General features: G+C 36.1%; 1 protein-coding gene across 1 annotated transcript in view; it reads left to right on the top strand.

Annotated features, from left to right (window-relative positions):
• The window catches only part of LOC131858382 (uncharacterized), a 36,846-nt gene extending 24,951 nt beyond the window's left edge, over window positions 1-11,895 (top strand). The window contains exons 2-3 of the mRNA XM_059211611.1: window positions 11,075-11,353; window positions 11,401-11,895. Of these exons, the coding sequence (XP_059067594.1) occupies window positions 11,075-11,353; window positions 11,401-11,895 (774 nt within the window). The remainder of the gene's footprint in view (window positions 1-11,074; window positions 11,354-11,400) is intronic.
• Window positions 11,896-19,311: the final 7,416 nt, after the last annotated feature.

The raw sequence follows: 19,311 nt of genomic DNA, 5'->3' as shown, positions 1-19,311 counted from the left end.
TCAGAAATAAACTTAATGAAGATAGTATGGTAATCAGAAACAAAGCAAGATTAGTGTGTACGGGATATTCTCAGAAAGAAGGAATTGATTACAATGAAACCTTTGCACCGGTAGCTAGAATTGAGGCAGTCAGACTTTTATTGTCTTTTGCAGCACACAAGAACTATAAAGTATATCAAATGGATGTTAAATGTGCATTTTTGAATGGAGATCTTGAAGAAGAAGTTTACTTTGAGCAACCTGATGGATTTTCTTTGACAGATAACAAAGACATGGTTTGCAGGCTAAGGAAAGCTTTATATGGATTGAAACAAGCTCCTAGAGCTTGGTATGCTAGATTGGACAAATATCTTTTGAAGCTTGGTTACACTAAAGGTAATGCTGACACCAATCTATACTACAAAGTGACTAATGATGACATCATGGTTATTGAAGTTTTTGTTGATGATATAATCTTCGGAGGAGAAGATGGTTTGTGTAAAGACTTTTCTAACAAAATGCAACAAGAATTTGAAATGTCTATGATTGGAGAGATAAAATTCTTTTTAGGATTGCAGATTTCACAGACTGATAAAGGTATATTCCTATGTCAATCTAAGTACTTGAAGGAATTACTAAAGAAATTTGGCATGGAAAACTATAAATCGATAAGCACACCTATGACTACAACTGATAAATTATCTTTGAAGGATGAATCTACACCTGTCAATCCGACTAGATACAAATCTATGATAAAAGGTTTACTGTATTTGACACAAAAAAGACTTGATATTATGAATGCAGTATGTATTGTTTCAAGATTTCAGAGTAATGCTAAAGAAAATCATGAATCAGTAGTGAAAAGGATTTTCCGGTACCTACAAGGCACTACAAATCTTGGTTTATGGTATCCTAGAGATGAAAATTTTGACTTATGTGCATACAAAGATGCTAATTGGGTAGGAAATGTGGATGATAGAAAAAGCACCACCAACAGAGCATTTTTTCTTGGCAACAGACTAATTTCATGGTTGAGAAAGAAACAAAGTTGTACAAGTCTATCAACAGCAGAATCAGAATATGTTGCAGCAACAACTAATTGTACATAGGTATTATGGATCAAGCAAATGTTGAAGGACATAAACATAAAATGCAAGGAACCTATAACTATCTACTGTGATAATACGGCAGCAATTGATATATCTAAGAACCCAGTATTTCACTCTAAGACTAAATATGTTTCTATCAAATTCAATTTTCTAAAGGAGAATGTTGAAGCAAAAGAAGTGAAATTGGTTTATGTTAATACTAAAGAGCAGATTGCAGATATTTTTACAAAGCCTTTGCCTAAGGAAACATGTGAGTATCTCAGAGAGAAACTTTGAGTCCTACCCCCACCGGTAGAGCCTTAGACAGTTGATGTTTGTCACCAACCGGCAGAATTAACAGAGAAATCTTTTATTCCGTCTTTGATGAGGAGAGCTACTTCTCAGGGGGAGTAGTTGGTATATTGAATGAGTTGGTATTTTGTGATAAGTTCTTTGAACTAATTGTATTTGGTTTTGTATTGCTTTGGCATTTTATGTCAAAGGGAGAGAGATTGGTATGGAAAAACACATTATCTTTTTCTTTTGGGAGAGATTTATTCCTAGGGGGAGACATATTATGTATTTTTTATTTCTGGTTAATGATCTCTTTGGGAGATTGTTGGTTTTTGGTTTTTGGCATTTCTATTTTGGCACTTTGATGGTTTTTCCATCTTGTGTTGCCATCAATGCCAAAGGGGGAGATTGTTGGAATTTTGTATATGTTGATATGGTTTTGTCATTTATTTCAACACTTGTCATCACTTTCCAACACATATCACCACTTGGAGATCTTTGGTTATGTTCATCAGCAAGTCAGAGACTTATGCAAAGTCACTGGCATTTGGTTCACTGGCAGATTATATTGTTCACCAACACTTGGAATGACTTGGAGACTACTTGGTTATGTCGTAGACATTATTCGATCACTTGGTTTTTTCAATTTAGTTAACTATTTATTCGAACTTACATATTTGTTGTTATTGGCAAATAGGTCCAGGATAAGCACCGACAGACATATCTATTCCAGATCAGCACGACATGTTATGGAGATGATTTATTATTATTGTAAATGCATTGAGCCGACATCATGCATCGGATATTAATTTACTTGTAATTGATTTTATTGTAATATCTTTTAGTGAGCCGACCTATTCAATTGGTCTTAGGTTATGGTATAAATGTAAGACAATAAGGTATATGCGAAAATAAGAAGAGATATACACACAGACATCATTTGAAGGTTGAAGGAAGGATTTTTTGAAGGCAATCATAACTAAATGAGTACTGAATCCAGCATATGAAGATGCTATTTTGTGCAATACATTATCATTGGATTTAACCATCCAATTGTAGTCACTGTGACTCTCATTTTGTGATTGAGCAGTGAGCTCTAGGTAGCTGGCATTTCTGCATGTGCAGAAACCATATTTTACACACATACTATCTGCAGTAGTATCATTTGATTGTGGGTAAGGCTTCCCATCGTGGTTTTTCCCCTTAATGGTTTTCCACCTACAAACATTTGTGTTATGTGTTGTGGATGTTATTGTATTTCTGTTGTATGCATTAATCTTTACCGGTATTGCAATTAACTGTTAAGGTTGTCTACCAGCATAAAGTTTGGTTTACCGGTATTAAGCATTAAGTTTTGGTTAAGTAAATTTTTGTTGAATTTATTGGACAACTAATTCACACCCCCCCCCCCCCTCTCTCAGTTGTCTCTGAGACCTAACAAATACAACCATGTACAGAACCATTTCATGTCTCTTTGTCAGATAACCATAACTATTGATGTGCATCATGCTACTTGGTAGTAGATGGGAGTAAATATCCACTTCTTCAAATCCTCTTGATATTTAGTGAGTGTTAAACTCATTACCAGTCGTGTGTAGTTGATCCACCTTACTCTCAGCTTAATGAAAGCGCCATGCTTTGAACACTTGCAGTAAATTTTCCATCATATGTTTGGTGATCTAATGGAGTGATAGCAAGAATTTGGACAATATTTTGCATTGTAAGGACATTTATTAAACATATATTTCATTTGATCACATCCACACAACCATTCATGTATGGTACACCCTACTTGCTCTGCTAATCAACTGTTAAACCAGTCGTTGCAAATTAAGGCACATGTACGATATAAAAAAAAAAAAGAGTTGTTGGGTTAGCTCTTGCATTTAAAATAAATTTGACAAAAATATTAGATACTCCTCCTTACCTCTGTAGTGCTGAAGAAAAAAAAATCTACAAATACTTGTCTTTTTCTCAATTACTTTAACTCTTCTTTCTTTGCATATACCTAGCCTCCACTAGTGCTATACTTTGTCATCTATCTATTACAGTTTCAAAGTTTCAAAGTGATATACTCTTCATTGAATTTGTTTTTCTTAAACATATTTCTTACAAATGTTGGTCATCTTTGCTCAAAATTAATTTGCATTTTCCTGCATGTAGTTTCTACCTTATCACCTTACCAAGGTGCTAACACACTTTGGCATCAACTTGTTACACTTCGGAATGAGGCATCCTCATGTATCTATTTGCTTTTGAAAACATCTGAAATATTTCACTTCTCTATTACCTATAATAGCTGCAATTTTATTTCAATCTTTGTTCTAAAATCTTTCACTTTTTTGTTACTTTTAACAGCTGCAATTTGCTTTCAATCTTCGTTAATAAGCATACTATGTATTTCACTTTTTTGTTATTTCAATAGCTCCAATTTAATTTTAACTATCTTCACTAACGTATCCTTGAAACCTCACACCATTCTTTAAATCATCGCATTGAAATTTTTGCATTGTTTATGTCCACCGCTTTACTTTGTTGTGACCAATTTCACTTTCCATTAAGGTGAGCTGGCATGGACACGTAAGGTGCATGCTTGGTGCAGGAGCACCTAGGACTTAGGCTCATAGTCCTTCTACAATTTTGGCTTGTACTGATCTTATCCAAGTCAGGTTTCTAATAAGGACTCCAAGAGAGTCCAAGGTGTGTGTGTAATGTTTGATTTGAGTCAAGTGCAGGCCTAGTTGTGTTAGTTTCCTTTCTAGGTTTGCACTTTGTGAATAGGTGTTAGGGTGAGTAGTTAAAATGGCCTTCTTGTTGGTAAAAAGAGGCATAACTTGGTGAGAGAATTAGAGAGGTTTAGAATAGTCTTAGAAATGTTGAAAAAGACATGAATAATGACTTGTAATAGGTTGTCTAAGTTGGCAAAGCAAAATTTGGAAAATTGTAAAAGTTGTCATGACAACTTTTAAAGTTGTCATGATAACTTTGTTCCTAAAAGAGCTTAGCGGTGGAGTTAGGGTTAACACATTGACCTAAGATGCCTCCACACATGGGGAATACTATTTAAACCTCCTCTTGCATGGTTACCAAGGTTGGAAGTTTGATTTTTGGTGAATGACAATCTGAAACCACCCATTTTCGGATTGTTATCATTGTTTTTGTCTTATTTTACATAAATGTGAAAACAAATGGATTGAATCCATTGATCCAACTTTGGATGGTTGTAATTTGGTTTGTTTTGGTGTCATTTGATCCATTTCATGCTTTTTAGATAGTTTCTATTTATTTCTTTTACTGTTTGTTTTCAAGCAGCCAGTTTTGGCTTGTAAATAGAAAATTATGTAAAGATGGTTGCCCCATAAAATCCCTCCGTGCTACCATCACGGCCTATTGGGACATGGAAGGAAACCCTATGTATAGTGTAAATATGTAGGGAAGATTTTTGGAAGTGGAGTTTTTCATAGTTGCCACCTTGTTCTAGGCGAGTCTAGGAGCAACCCGGCTAGAGAAAACAAGGTGTAATTTGAATGTATATGACAGGGGTGACTTCAAAACCCAAACTTTAGCATTTTTAAATGAAGGATAGGTCCATTTAGAGTTCCAGTTGAGAGGGGAAGCTTTGAAAACCTCATTTCATAACCTTACTGCTTTGTTGAACACTCATAGCCAGTTGAGGTCCAGTTGAGAGGGGAAGCTTTGAAAACCTCATTTCATAACCTTACTCCTTTGTTGAACACTCACAGCCGGTTGAGGCCTAGAAACCCTAGCAAACCCTCATTTTTGGGTTAGGGCACTGTACGGAAAGATGGGAGACTAAAACTACCAAAATATCTTGAGGATGGGTGAGTGATTGAAGAAAAATAAAACTTATTGCAGGGTCTTTTGGATCGATTCCTTCAAAACCCTCAAAAACCGGATTTAGGAGGCCTAATTGGGGCTCATCCTTGTAGCCCTATTTCTAAGCAATTTTTTGAAATTGCTAAGGGAAATGAAGATTGCAAAACCCAAAATGGACCTAGTTGAACTCATTCCATGGTAAATACCACCTCCACACCTCTACAATGTCTTATAACAGTATGGGGGTGAAAAGTGGGAAGTTGACAAGTTGTTGTCAAGGTTGCAAGATGAGCATTTGAGAAGCACATTGAATTGGTGGAATTCCTAGTCAAAACACTTGTGTAAGCACCTTAAGATTGGCAAGGAGAAAGTCCTTATTAAAGATTGGGAAGGACTTGGAGGTCTTGAAGCATAGCTAGACCTGGTGAGGTTGGTGGAATTGAGCAACACCAACTAGGTGAAGTATAAGTAAGCTAGGTGAACTCTATCAATGATGCACACATTCTCCAAACCCACAAAATGTTAGCAAATGTCCATTTCTTGCAAGAACAGTGTATGACTATCCATTAAAGTTGTACAATGAAAACAAATTTTATCAAGCAAAGTTTCAAACATCCCAAAATATGGATAGAGAGATAAAGAGCATGGAGACTCAAGCAAATAAAATTGACAAATGTAAAGTGAAATTTCATGGCCATTGCCAGCATCACATCTATACTCATTGCCTTAAACTTGGTGGCTAATTCTAAAACCAGTACTTATATCAATTTATTGGCCAAATATTGAGAAAAATAATATCACCCAATTCCTTTAGGTTGTGATAAGAACATTCCTCAACTCTGATGAAGGGAGTACTAAAGATTTCCTCATCTAGTCTGTTAAGTGTTATTATCAACTTATCTACTCTCACCCATTCTTTAGTTGTAAGCTTCTGCTCTACTTTCTCTATCTTTTTTTCAAGAGATATCTAGTACGATCACTTAACCGAAGAAATTATTTTCAGTCAGTTTGACATCTCCCATGACTGAAATCAATCCTTTGAAAACTTTAAGATGTATGCAACATAGATACAAAATAAGAAACCTGGCAGACATGCAGCTCCTAACGTGAAATGCATCCATGCGTTTACAGATATAACCACTTCATAGAAAATCTTGTCACGTTTACTATTTAATATCAGAATAACTTTTGAATTTTAATGCGTTGGTGTTTAAATTTTTGAATTTTAATGGTTGGATGTATTATGGGCATCATTGGTAGATTTTTTTTTTAAACAAAAAGTGGCGAGCACTTAATATATTAATATTTATAAAACCTAGTTTGAGAGCTCATCAGAGAAAGAACCAGGAAGAAAACTTTGAATCCTAGCTCGAATACAAATGCAAAAATCCAAACCTACACTATAAAGGGTCTAGTCACCCAATTTTACAAAATAAGCTTCATCAAAATATAAATTTTTCTGGAAAGCCTATAGTTGCTATGTATAATTTGATATAATATATCAAAATATCAAAAAAGTAGCCAAAATTAGCATGCCATATCGGCTGACATCGAATTCCCTTTTACATCGAATCAAGGAAATATTCTTGGTACCAAAAAACAAAAAACAAAAACTGTCTTTTTACTCTTCCATGGCGGAATTATCCAGGGTTTGATTTTTGAGGGCATTGAAGTTTTGAAGTGTCATCCTCCCATTGCACTGGCTCTACTACCTCTTGTGGTCGATGAATGACCTCCCATACATTTATCTCTGTGGGTTGTTGGGACCTTGCTTCCCTCGTTGAAGTCAATGCAATATTCTCCCACTCCTCTGCCACTTCGGATTGCGAAAACCTATTTGTCCAACCCGAGGCCATGTCATGCAAAGGTGCATTAAGGTCTGGCACCCTTTCTAGAGTCCATCCCCTTTCCTCTGGTTGCAATATTGGTGGTTTGGAGTCGACGGTTTGCATCATTGGTAGTTACAGATGAACTATATCTCCATTTACTTTGTCCTGGTTGTCTTCTTTTTTACATTTTAAAACCTCTATCTTGTTAAAAAGGCTAATTAATACTCTCTTTATATAAAATATTATCTTCAATGTTTCTCATTTTTATCGGTTTCTTTCTCTATTACTTTTTTGTGTTTTCACATTATATTTAATATTAAAAAAATATAAAACAAATATCTAAATACAAAATTATATAATTAACAATTAATATTTGTTTATATATTACACATTAAATTAATATATATCTACAATAATAAAATACATATATACAATTTTATTTTAACATACTTATATTTATTTATTAATTCATATTGTATTAAATTTAGCTTAATATAACTTGTTTGGTAAATGCAATTTTATCAAATTTTAAATAGATTAATAAGTAGAATTTATATTTTGGAGTATTGATGTGATTTTAACGTGTCATTTCTCTATATTTGAATCTTTATTTTTTCCCCATTAATTGAATGAACAATTATGTTTTGACATTTCATAATACTTGAATTAACAAAAGAGATTGTTACACCTAACAATACTTTTTCCTAGATTTAGTACTTATCAATTCTTCTACTTCACTCCTCTCAGGAAATGGCTAAGCGTACAAATAGTTATGAAATCATTCAACTCTCCAGTGGAGATACAACAAAAAGAATTCAAAGCCCCTTATTGCCAATAGATGTCACAACTATGGAAGTTGAATCATGTTTTTCTGTGAATCAACCAAAATGTCTTGAAACTGATATCCAAAATCTTGCTTCAACTGTGTCAAATAGTTGTCATGATATTGTATAGAAATTCAAAATTACAGACCAAACAACACCTCTTGTGGAAGAATTGGATATCAAAAAACTTCAAGAGATAGTGTCAACATTCCAAGCCACTTGCATCAAATTAGAGGGGCTATGTGATTTCCTTAAGGAGTTATATCATGATGAACTCTATTCAATTAAGGATGCCTCCAAAATCATCCATTCTTATGAGATGTACTTGAAAAAAATGTGATTAGCAATTTCAAGTACTTAAAATGTTAAAAACCTAAGCTTGTCTTTTAACTACTATCAATGTAAATAGCCTACACCTATAGACAAACTTCTATTTTGCTACTATGGAACCTACCTATATCTATCGATGTAAATTCTCAACACAATATGTAACGACTCCTATTTTTTAGAAGAGATGTTAATTTAATGAATTTCTTTTTCTATTCAATGATTTATCATGCATATAATAGTAGTCCACATTCAACACTCTTCCTTTCATTACATTATTATGTACTCTAATTTTCTATATAAATACTTCCTTAGACATATATTTAGTGATTCATATAGGTGTATTTAGAATTATAGTCAATCCCAAGTTCAACATGTATTTAAACTTTAATACATTAAATGTTTTTTTCTTCTTACACCGACAAAACATAGTAACATTGAATAAAATATTTCATCAAATTGGAGAGAAACCTACCCAAATTGTTTTTTGTGCACTTCTCTCAAATTTATGGAATGTAGAACCAACAATTGCAGACTAGGAACTTCTAATGTCTCACTCACCTCAGCAGAGCAAACTATTTTCTTATCATCAACACATCTATTTTCAACAAATTAAATGGTGTCATTGCATAATAAACGCATGTTTTTGTCTTTAGCAAAGCCTGTTTCCCTATCTATTATAGAACAACTCAGGGGATTCACATGCTCTAGATGAAGAACAACTTCAATCTAAGATCTTCTTATGTACCAGCCAAGAAGTTATGTTATGTACAAATATATGGGTGCAAACAAGACTTGTCAATGGTTCACTTGGAAAAGTCAAAGCAATTGTATATAATGATGGTGAAAAAGCACCTCAAATTCCCTTATTTGTTGTTGTTTAATTCAAAAATTACATCGGCCCAGCTTGGGATTAAAACAACCCAAAAAATATCCCAGCTACTCCAATAAGTCATGGTCTTTGACATCAAATACCACTAAAAATGGAATGGGGCTTAACCATACACAAATCACAAGGGCTCACACTTCAAATAGCAACAATCAACATCGGCAACATTGATCGACAAGGCTTGACATTCACAGCTGTTTCAAGGGTTCGCGAACTTGCAATTCTTCACATTCACCCTCCCTTCACATTCCAAAGATATGAACGCATGCAACACAACCCATATATTACTTGATGAAAACAAGAGGCAACATGCCTGACAACATTGACAAATGCAAACTCTTCAAGCAATCAACCATAGCTACAAAACTCCAAGTTTGTTCCATCTTCTATTTCTACAATACTTATACATATCTTTGTAATCTTACTGAGAATGTGTTATCAAATATTAACAATTTTATCATGTTCTCATGCTTCTATATTTAACAAATGTCAATCTTTTATGAAAAATAAAAATCTTACATAATTGATTAATTATATTTCAATCAAAAGTGATGTACAACATATGTTCAATTTCATAGTGTTGTAATTATATGGAAAAATATTGTATAGAACTCTATTGAACAAATTTGTGGTGTTTGTAACAATGTGTAAGGTGTTCAAAATAGTTGATGTTGGTGATAAATAAATGATTGTTATGTGGTAAATTATTCAAGTTTTTCGATTATACAAAAAAATCATTTCACAATATGTCACTTTACCAAATATTGTTTTGGCCACTATTCTTCTTTAGAGTGTGAAATCAACTACACCCACTTATTGTTTAGTTACTATTCTTCTATATAGTTTGAAATTGATTGTACAACTATATACAATTGGAATGAATGAGGAAGATGTGGAAAATATGGAAAATATGTTAATTTTGCATTTGCTTCAGATGTTCTAACAAAATTTCAAATGTAAACCTTATGTTCAATTTCATAATGTCTACATTAATATTGTGCATTTTCTACATTTTTTTTAAAGAACACTATTACTCATTGGCCATATTTCTATGTTTATATATACTAGAAATTCTAACATCTCAAAGTTCCTATCCTTCATTCTAATCACCTTCTTTTGCTGATAAATTAATTATCTCTATATGAAAAATTAATAAACTTGTTTATGTTAGAGTATTCGGGTATTTACTTGATTAATTAAACATTATTTGTTTAATTATTTAAGTTCCCTTTATCTCTTTTACACTTAAGCTAACTTTAGGTGCATATAATTAATTATTTTAATTAATTATTATGTGCAAACCTAGGTTTTCCCTTTTAGGGTTTCTTGACCTATTAAAGGTTGAGTTCTTTCTTTTCATTGTATGAAGAAGGATTATTATTGACAATACATTTTGGAGATTATTGAGCTCTCATCTTTTGGAGCATATTTTTCATGTGTATTCTTTCCTTCTGTGATTTGCTTCATTGCTTCTCCTTATAACAGGTTTTCAGCTTGCAGAGACTATTTTGGCTCCTGTGGTGTTGTATTTGTCCAGCTCCTATATGGTATCAGAGCTTTAGATCTGTAGCTGCCTATTCTTGTTTTTGAGATTTTTGGCTTTGGAAGCAGATCTGGGGTTTTAGAAAGTTTTTATGCACCTAGGGTTTGACCTTTTTTTCTTAGCACTTTGGGCCTAAACAGACCTCACCATTGTGCTCAGAAGGCCCAAAAACCCTTATGGTCATATAAAATTCGACCTATTTTGGTTCATGAGCCTCTGGGAACATTTTTTTCTTTGATCCAAGTCGTACGGCCCTGGCACGCAGATCGAGAAAAAAAAATTTTAAAAATTTGCCTTTTTACAACATGCAGGCCAGAATTTTGATTTTTAAAAAAAAAAAATCTTCAAAAAAAAATTTTAAAAATGAAAATAGGGCATAAGAAAAAAAAAATTTGCAAAAAAAAAGGGTTTTTTGGGGGCCCTCACGGTATCTAGGGTACCGTGGGGCCCCTGCCTTGTTGCAGGCTCTGTCGTCTGGCCCCCTGTCAGCCTCGGGCCCTGCGCCATTGGCTCTTTCTAGCCCCCTGTGCTACGGCCTCCGGCCCCCTTCGCCGGCTCCAGCCCCCGCCGGCCACCGGCTCCCCGGCCCCCACAGCGCCTCCCCTGTCGCCCGCCACAGCACCTCGCCGCCGCCACCAGCTGCCCTAGCGGCCCCCGCTAGTCCAGCCTCCGCCTACATCTCGGCTCCCCGCGCAGCTCCACCCCACTCGCCGGCCACCGCCTGCAACACCACCCCTAGTCCGGCCTCCGCCTACATCTAGGGTACCGTGGGGCCCCTGCCTTGTTGCAGGCTCTGTCGTCTGGCCCCCTGTCAGCCTCGGGCCCTGCGCCATTGGCTCTTTCTAGCCCCCTGTGCTACGGCCTCCGGCCCCCTTCGCCGGCTCCAGCCCCTACCGGCCACCGGCTCCCCGGCCCCCACAGCGCCTCCCCTGTTGCCCGCCACAGCACCTCGCCGCCGCCACCAGCTGCCCTAGCGGCCCCCGCTAGTCCGGCCTCCGCCTACATCTCGGCTCCCCGCGCAGCTCCACCCCACTCGCCGGCCACCGCCTGCAACACCACCCCGCCCCGCCACGGCCCGCCGCCTCAATGGCCCTCACCAGGCCCAACCTCCTCTGGTGCCCTGGCTCCGCCACCTAGCCGCCACCAGAGCTCCGCCCGACCGCCACTGATGCGCCACCCACTGGCCACCGGACCACCAAAGAGCCACCAGACCTCCTTTTTGGCCTTTTTCAAGGGGGGTTTGGTTTTTTGGCTCTATCTTGGACATACGGATTTGTTTTTTTGAAAACAAATAGGCATCGAAAAGCTGGTTCTGAGGCCGACCTCATGCTATTGGTATTTTTTTCCAATTTTGCTATTTGACTATGTTTTTTTATAGTCAAAGTGAGGTCTAGTTTTTGCACTCCGGGAGACGTAGAATGAGCATCCGAACTCCGTTTTTCAAAAACTTTATATTTTTGGAAAGCTTGTGCTATGTACTTTCTAGAAATATGAGTTTTATTTCTAGATTCTACTCTATTCATATTTTATTTAGTTTTTTACTTTTCAGCACTCTGGTGGATATCGTGGTTGTTTCAGGTCCTGGGATCTCTTCTCTGAGTAGGATGTCTCTATTTTGGTTCATGTTTCTATTTCCAGTCTTCTTATAATTGTAGCTTGTATTTATACAAACGCACTGAGATAAAGTGTCATCATGCATTGTTTACTTGGAATCTTGCATAGCTTGTGTCTTGTTGTACATGCACTATTGATCAAGTGCCATGAGGGGGTTGATGTTTGCCTGTTGTTTGTCATATTCCTTTGTCAAGTGAGTGTTCCTTCCATGACATTCACCTCATGATGATGTGTCTCAGCACCTTTGATGTTCTTGGTTCTTCGTCATGCAGTTTTTTTTGGTTGTCCTTTTTAGTGTTCCTATCCCTCTCCCACTTCCGCATTATGGGGAGGTTTATCCTGTTGGTTCTACTACTTCTATGGTTTGATTGATCAGCTCTTCAGGCTTTGGTTTCTCATGCCATCTGTATCTTTGATTTCAATTGTTTTTGCCTTATTTGCCTCCTGATTCGAGTAGTGTCATTTGAGGGCACTCATGAAGATTACAGTCTTCTCTACCTGGTCATGTTCTATTTCAGTGGAGGTTCTTCAGATCAGCAGTTATTCTTCGACAAAGTTTGCAGGTTCTTCATGCTTCAGTGGTGTTCTTTTCCATCTCTTTTTGGAGTAGAGTTTTGTTCCCACGTGGTTTTCTCTATTTCTCCAGTTCATAGAGATTTCATTGTATTTGGGTACCTGATCAGGCCTTGTTGTCGGGACCCATCTTTATAGCTTTCAGTAGCTATTCTAGGTTTTAGCTTCTCCCTAAGTCTAGCTTAAGGGGGGTGTTAGAGTATTCGGGTATTTACTTGATTAATTAAACATTATTTGTTTAATTATTTAAGTTCCCTTTATCTTTTGTACACTTAAGCTAACTTTAGGTGCATATAATTAATTATTTTAATTAATTATTATGTGCAAACCTAGGTTTTCCCTTTTAGGGTTTCTTGACCTATTAAAGGTTGAGTTTTTTCTTTTCATTGTATGAAGAAGGATTATTATTGACAATACATTTTGGAGATTATTGAGCTCTCATCTTTTGGAGCATATTTTTCCTGTGTATTCTTTCCTTCTGTGATTTGCTTCATTGCTTCTCCTTGTAACAGGTTTTTCAGCTTGCAGAGATTATTTGGGCTCCTGTGGTGTTGTATTTTCTCAACTCCTATAGTTTAACTTCTTAAAACAATGAAATATAATATATCAGTTTATCAAATTGACTTTTCTGCTATTTTTCTATTTCCCCTCTTTTTTGTTTTGTCCAATGTTATTGTAGTCTACGTACCCATTACATACCAAGGTGCAATTGCTAGTTTATTATTTAATTGTCTTAAATTAAGACAATAGAAAAAAACTTTCCCCAAAATAAAACTTCTTTTTCCCTCTTTACTTCTAACTCAACTCATCAACGACGCGTATGTTTCTGCTCGTCAGATGGTAGGGGCATCAACAAGCAATTATCAATGGCGGAAAGGATTAGTATGGGATTAATTTTATCTCCAAACTCTGTCCATATTTTCCCATTGCCTTCACTGATAGGACACTACAATTTGATTAGGGGTTTTCCAATGAATGGCACTAGCATAACTACAATCTCCTTCATGCCAAGCACATTGCAGATCTGGTTTTCCTGGGGTTTGGAGATCTCAAAAAACTATTATTCATGTACAGCAGCATCGGCATATCCCCAGATAAGTACCCTTCTTTAGCTGGTTTCTTTTGTCATTTTATAGAGAAAAAAAATTACTGTTCAGCAGGATTAACAACATTTTCTTTGATATCCAGGAGCTTTCCATTTAATTTCTTAGCAGAGGAAGGAACCCTTTATGCCACCTGCTAGGGTGCATAGACCTAGAGAAGTTATTTCCATTTATAATATGGCTTCTCCAGGTTTATGTGCCCTAGCAAGCGGCACAAAGAGTTCCTTCCTTCACTGAGAAATTCAACAGAAAGCTCCTCCAGGTTGTAATGTTGAATGTCTTCTTTCTAAGTCATTCTCCCCTCACAGGAATACCTATCACTCCTTGAATTGTTGTTGTTAAAAACCCTAGCCCTATGTTCCAGTGCATTCCCTCAATCTTTATTGTGATAGAACTCTTCCATAAAACCATTTGGCTAAACTTTAAACCTTACACTTAAGTCTATCTTCCCAAGTAAAATCCTTAAAATATATCTAGTATCATTGAAATCACTGCCATCAAAAACTACCTGGTCATCTTCACTCACATTGTTTCATCACCTCACCATGATGGTAGTGTTTAATAATTTATTGCAGTAGAATGAATAACTACACGCGATTCAAAGATAAAATTGGCCATGTGAGAGCACTTTGTATGGAGGATTTCTTGAAGGAGGCACTAAACATTCTTCTCACTACATACAACCCTTCTACACACTCGTCTACATATTTTCATCTATTGCAGACTTGCACTACAAAATATGCACTTTCAAAGGGTGAAGTTAATCCACATGTTCATCATCAATAGAGGATTGGTATTTGCTACAGGCACATTTTTTCAAAATAAGCTTGTCAACATGTATGTTAAGTATGGAAGTTTAGTGAATGGTCAGAAATTTTTCGATTACATGACAAAAAGGAATGGCTTCTCATGGAGTGTGTTGATTACAGCCTACAAAAGATATGGGCTTCCTAAAGAGGTGTTGACATTGTTTAAGCAATTGCAAAAAAGTAATGCCCAACTTAATCGGTTCATCTTTTCCAACATACTTCCATCTTACGCCAAATTGGGAGTTTTGGAATAAGGGATGGACATTCACAAATCCATAATTAGAAATGGATTTTTGTCTGATGTTGTAGTTGAAATTCTCTTATGGACATGTACATAAAATGTGGAAGTTTTCATAAGGCACACAAATTGTTTGACAAAATGCCTCAACGAGATGTGGTGTTGTGAAATACAATGATTGTAGGATGTGCACAAAATGGTGGTTTAGCTGAGGCTTTGAGGCTTTTCGATGTAATGCCTCGAGCAGATGTGTTTTCTTGGAATGTGATTCTTGTTGGATGTGTATAAAATGGGTTTGATGAAAAATACCTAGATATTTTTAATCAAATGCAATTGGTAGGTGTAGAGCCTGATGCATAGATCTTTTCCAACATCCTCCCTTCTAGTGCTAAAATGAGAGCTTTGGAACAGGGCATGGAAATCCATCACAGGTTAACCAGAAGTGGGTTTTTGTCCAAAGTTTTAGTTGGGAATGCCTTGATAGACATGTATGCAAAATGTGGAAGCATACAGAAGGCACGTGGATTGTTTGACAAAATGCCTGAAAGAGATGTGGTTTTGTGGAATGTGATGATTGTAGGATATTCCCAAAATGATTTCTTGATGAGGCTTCAAGGCTTTTCAAAGAAATTCCTCAACCAAATGTGGTTTAGTGGAATGTGATCCTTGCTAGATATTGAAAAAGCCTTGGATATTTTTAAGCAAATGCAACAAAAGGGTGTCCAATCTGATCAGGGCACCTTTGCCAGCATCATTCCAGCTTGTGCCAAAATGGGAGCTTTAGAACAAGTTATGGAGATTCATGAGAGCATAAGCAAAAACTATTTTTTGTCTAACATTGTAGTTGGGAATGAAATGATAGACATGTATGCCAAATGTGGAAGCATACAAAAGGAACACAAGTTTTTTGACACAATGCCTCAAAGGGATGTGGTCTCATGGAATGCGATGATTACAGGATATGTGATGCATGTCTATGGTAAGGATTCCCTTAGACTCTTTGAACTAATGAAGAACTTTGGAACTTACCCTGACTATGTAAGCTTCATTTGTGTTTTATTTGCATGCAGGCATATAGCTTTAGTGGATGAGGGTTGTAAATTATTAAACGCATGAGTGAGTCTTATGGCATTATGCCTACAATAGATAATTATTTATGCATGGTTGACCTTCTTGGACGTGTTGGCTATGTTGAGGAAGCCCTAAACTTCATCATCAAAATTCTATTCAAACCTTATGTCATTGTGTGGATGTGTTTGCTTGGTTTTTATAGATCAGTTAAGTTGATAGGGCTAGGAGAATTTGAGGTAACTCTCCTTTCTGAGTTGGATCCCATAAATGTTGTACCTTATCTTTTTCTCTCGGATATTTATGCAGAAGAGGGAAGGTGGGATGGCATTAAAAAGTTTAGGATATTGATTAAAAAAATGGGGGAATTAAAAAGATACTTGGATGTAGTTGGATTGAAGTTGATAAAATGGTATATACTTTTTTTTTAATAGCTAGATTCACACCCACAAAAATAGGAGGTCTATGCAAAGTTAGAAATTTTTTCTTGGGAGATGATTGAAGAAGGGTATATTCTAAATTAAACATGTAGTGTATGATTTGGAGTTGATATAATTATCCCTTTATGGCTACAGTCAAAAGTTGCAAATTGCATTTAGATTGTCAAACATGTCCCTTGGAGCAACAATTAGAGTTGTCAAAAGTTTTCAAGCATGTGTTTCTTAACACAAGGAAACCTACTTGTCTCTAAGATTTGTTGGTATTTTGGTATGGTTTTGTCATTGATGTCAACAACTACTATCACTTATCAACTCTGGCACTTTGAAGAATTGGCAATGATCACCAGCAAGCAAGTGACTTATGCACAATCACCGATATCTGGTACACCAGAAGGATATAATGTTCACCGACATCTGGAATGGTATGGAAAACACTTGGTTATGTTGAAGACATCATTTCAACACTTTGTCTTGAAGATTTTTTCATTGGCATATTCGTATTTGCATATTTGTTGTTACCAGCAAATAGGTCCAGATCATTCACCAGCAAGCTTATCTATTCCAAATTAGCACGGCACGCTTTGAAGATGTTTTATTAATGTTTTAATTGCATTGAGCCGACATGATGAATCGGTTATTGCATCGGATATTGTTTTATTTGTAAAATGATTTTATTGTAATATCCTTTAGAGCCGACCTACTAAAATTGGTCTTAGGTTATGATATAAATGTAAGATCTTATTTGTAAGATTAGTGTGGAATGCGAAAGAGAAATTGTGAAAAGTTATATGCGAGAATAAGCAGAGCTATACACGCTGACATCATTTGAAGGTTGAAGAAGGGTTTTTGTGAAGACAATCAGAACTACACCGGTACTGAATCTAGCATAGTAAGATGCTATTTTGAGCAGTACATCCTTATTGGATTTAACCATCCAATTGTAGTCAATGTGACTCCTATTGTGTTTGAGCAGTGAGCTCTAGGCGCTTGGCCTTTCTGCATGTGCAAACCACATCTGTATACACATACTATCTGCAGTAGTATCATCTGATTGTGGGTAAGGTTTCCCACCGTGGTTTTTCCCCTTACAGGGTTTCCATGTACAAATATTGGTGTTATGTGTTGTGGATATTATTGTCTTTCTGTTTCATGCATTAATCTTTACCGGTACTATAATTAACTGATAAAACTATCTACCGACATACAAGTCTGCTTCACCGGTATTAAGTATTAAAGTTGGTTAAGTTGTTTTGGTTTAAATTTATTTGACAACTGATTCATGCCCCCCCCTCTCAGTTGTCCCCAAGACCTAACAATTGGTATCAGAGCCTAGTCCTCTTTTTGCAGAAGTTTAACAGCTTGAGGAGATCCAATGTCTACTAACTATTTCAGGAAGGACAGTCCTAAGCTTGATGGAACCAACTATGGAATATGGAAGATTAGAATGGAGACACATCTAAATTGCATTGGAAAGGACATCTAGGATGTTACAAAGAATGGCTATACAACTCCTACAACTGGTCAGCCTAATCTACCAAACTTGGCTAAAGATGAAGAAAATGATTGCAAAGCAAGAGAAGCACTTTTGAGCGCATTAACAGATCAGCAAGTCATGGGATTATCAGATAGATCAACTGCTAAATCTATTTGGGATCATCTATAAATATTGAATGAAGGAGATTCCACAGTCAAAATTGCAAAACTTGAAAGCTTTCGGGTCAGGTATGAAAATCTGAAAATGGAAGAAGATGAAAGGATTTATGCTTTTATGGAAAGAGTAAATGAAATTGTTTTGGGTATTAAATGTTGTGGAGGAACCCTAAGTGAAGATGAAATTGTTTCAAAAGTTTTAAGAGGATATCCACCGGCATATAAAATGAAGGTTGCTGCTATAAATGAGTTAAGAACAATGCCTAATACATCAGTAACTAGGGATACATTGATTGGAAAACTTGCAGCTTTTGAAATTGAGGAATTTGGTCTTGTTGCTACTATAAAGACAGATTTAGCTTTTAAGTCATCAACATCATCTGCACCATCATTTGACAAGTCTCATTGGAAATCCTTTTATGCAAGAGAACTTGAGGAAAGAAAGAGAGAAAATGAAGAACTTGAAGCACTATTTGCAAGAAAAATGCCTAAAGGTCCAGTTGGAAGTAAGTATGAAGGTAAAGCACCCTTTAAATGCTTTAACTATAATAAGATTGGTCATATGGCTTCTAGATGCCCTAATAGACATGGTAGACTAAGAGAAGAAGCTAGAAGAACATACAAGCCTAACCCTGAATATCAAAGATACAGATTTAAGAAGAATAAAGATAAATCTTGTTATCTTGCTGATGAAGGAGTCACTGATGATTTTGATGAAGATCCGGCAGACAATCGATGGGTTTTTTTTGCTATAACAGTAGATCAACCAGAACCTACTATTCAACCCGTAGAGCAGGCCCTGGCAGCTAAAGTTGAAGTTAAGGATGAATGGATCATTGATTCAGGATGTTCACATCACATGACTGGCGATAAAGGTAAATTCTTGAAATTTCAAGAATATAATGGAGGTCTAGTAAGATTTAGAGATGATAAAGCTTGTTTCATCAAAGGTAAAGGTACAATATCTCTTGATGGTAAGCATAATACAGACAATGTTTACTATGTGGAAGGTTTAAAGCATAATCTTTTGAGTTCTGGTCAATTAGATGAGAAAGGATTTCAATTACAATTCAAGAATGGAAAGTGCAAAATTATGAACAGAACTGGCTTGGAAATTGCAACCGGAAATCAAACTAGAGGTAACATCTTTCATTTGAATAATAGTGAAAAGACATGCTTGATTGCACATATTGATGAAAGTTGGCT

Source organism: Cryptomeria japonica, chromosome 9 (genome assembly GCF_030272615.1).
Source record: "Cryptomeria japonica chromosome 9, Sugi_1.0, whole genome shotgun sequence".
Classification (NCBI taxonomy): Eukaryota; Viridiplantae; Streptophyta; class Pinopsida; order Cupressales; family Cupressaceae; genus Cryptomeria; species Cryptomeria japonica.
The sequence above is the reverse complement of the archived record's forward strand: the minus strand, read 5'-3'. Positions and strand labels throughout refer to the sequence as shown.